Here is a 2,482-nt window from a genome sequence, read left to right on the forward strand (position 1 = left end):
TTTGTCTGTACAACAGAGGTACTAATCAATAGGATTATATACAGTGGTAATCTGTACAATACAGGTACTAATCAATGGAATTATATATAGTGTTAGTCTGTACAATACAGGTACTAATCAATGGGATTATATACAGTGTTAGTCTGTACAATACAGATAGAGGAATTTGTAGAAATTTATATTAAATATAGCACAAATTGAATAGTTAAAACATAGTATCTACTTTATAACACACAAGTCTCTGACTGAAATCAATGGTGAAATGCTGGGTTAAAATTTTGATATAATCTGTTTTGAACTTTCCAATTCATGTAGTCTTTAGTGGTTTCGATTTTTATAAACATCAGAACTTCCTAAAAAAAGTTTAGGACAGAATTTCTAACAATAAACTAGTTATTTTAACCACAAACGAGCCAGAGCCAAACACACTCGTGATTAACTCCTTAATACTTCCTTATAGCTAAATATTTACAATAATCAAAACTACTGAGATATACAGACAGTTATATTATTAATTTCTCATACAAAATTGGTCTTCCAGTAATGGAGCGAGCAGCTTACAATACTGTTCCTTTAACACTCAATTAATTTAAATAAGATAAATCTATTTAGAGCAGTAATGACCATAAACCAAACACTCACCTTTGGTCTAGCAGGCAGTACACCAGGTGCAGGCACATGATTGTTGAACCCGGGTAACATTTGTTCCTGGAATGAGCTAGGCCCATTCATGACGTGGTGATTCGGAGGTATGTTCATCAAAGACATCATCTTGCTGGGTGAAACTTCTGTATTAAAGAAATAACATATAAACTTCTGTGGCATATAGCTCTAGTTGCTTCACTACTTCATTTCAACTGGTTCAATATAAAAAATTATTTAATGTATAATTATTTTATAGAAATATAAATATCTCGGCAAGAAGCTTAAACACACAAGATTCCCTTCTTAATAACTGTGGTATTGATCCTGGTACTTCAACAGTAGGCTTATCCTTGACACTTAAATTCCATGACAATCACACACTCAGGATTTCCTTCTTAATAACTGTGGTATTAATCCTGGTACTTCAACAGTAGGCTTATCCTTGACACTTAAACTTGATAACTTTCTCACACTCACAATCCACTTCTTAATAACAGTGAGATTGTCCTTGACACTTTCAACTTGATAACTTTCACACATTCAGGATTCACATCTTAATAACAGTGAGCTTATCCTTGACATTTCAACTTTATAGCTTTCTCACACTCAGAATTCACTTCTTAATAACAGTGAGATTGTCCTTGACACTTTCAACTTGATAACTTTCACACACTCACAATCCACTTCTTAATAACAGTGAGCTTATCCTTGACATTTCAACTTGATAGCTTTCTCACACTCAGAATTCACTTCTTAATAACAGTGAGCTAATCTTTGACACTTCAACTTGATAGCTTTCACACACTCAGAATTCACATCTTAATAACAGTGAGCTAATCTTTGACACTTCAACTTGATAGCTTTCACACACTCAGAATTCACATCTTAATAACAGTGAGCTTATCTTTGACACTTCAACTTGATAGCTTTCACACACTCAGAATTCACATCTTAATAACAGTGAGCTTATCTTTGACACTTCAACTTGATAGCTTTCTCACACTCAGAATTCACTTCTTAATAACAGTGAGATTGTCCTTGACACTTTCAACTTGATAACTTTCACACACTCACAATCCACTTCTTAATAACAGTGAGCTTATCCTTGACACTTCAAATTCATAACTTTTACACACTCAAGATTCCCTTCTTAATAACTGAGTTTATCCTTGACACTTCAACTTCATAACTTTCCCACACACACTCAGGATTCACTTAAGAGTAAGCTTATCCTCATAAATTTGAAACTGATCAATGAAATAGAAAATTCCCTGTATAGAAAACAACATAATATAATACATTATTTGATAGATGAAAACCTTTGCTTTCTACTAGTTGTAAATAATATAGTATAAAATGTCAAGAGAACTATTGGCAATTTATGAAACAAGGGATATGACAGGTGGGCATGGTAAGTGGGGGTCTGATTTTCTAGTTTATGACTTGTTAGACAAACAAGATTGAAGACTATAAAAATTATATTTTGCCCGAGTAATATCTATATTATAATGAGTAATGTATGTTAAATTCTGTACTTCTCAAAGGGTGATAATTCTCATATAGGGGAGATTGTGAATTTTTTTAATATTTTCTTATTAAGATTAGGAACTTAATACTTATATAGTATTAAAATTTTATTTATTAGCTACATTTTGATGCCAAGTTTATACATGTACACTTTGACCTGCTCGTGGCAAGTGTGTTAAAATAGTGTTTCAATTTAAAAAGAACAGCCAAAGTACTTGCTACACTTGCAGAGAGGATATGTCACCTTTACTTAAGTTAAAAAGACCAGCAGCTGGTTCTCACTAGCTCTTAACAGAATATCATACATATC

General features: G+C 32.5%; 1 protein-coding gene across 2 annotated transcripts in view; it reads right to left on the bottom strand.

Moving 5' to 3' along the window:
- The window catches only part of LOC106474250, a 31,948-nt gene that overhangs the window by 17,428 nt on the left and 12,038 nt on the right, over window positions 1-2,482 (bottom strand). For both annotated transcript variants that reach the window (XM_013934939.2, XM_013934940.2), the window contains exon 4: window positions 643-788. In XM_013934939.2, the coding sequence (XP_013790393.1) occupies window positions 643-788 (146 nt within the window). The remainder of the gene's footprint in view (window positions 1-642; window positions 789-2,482) is intronic.

This window comes from Limulus polyphemus, unplaced genomic scaffold (assembly GCF_000517525.1).
Source record: "Limulus polyphemus unplaced genomic scaffold, Limulus_polyphemus-2.1.2 Scaffold6992, whole genome shotgun sequence".
Lineage (NCBI taxonomy): Eukaryota > Metazoa > Arthropoda > Merostomata > Xiphosura > Limulidae > Limulus > Limulus polyphemus.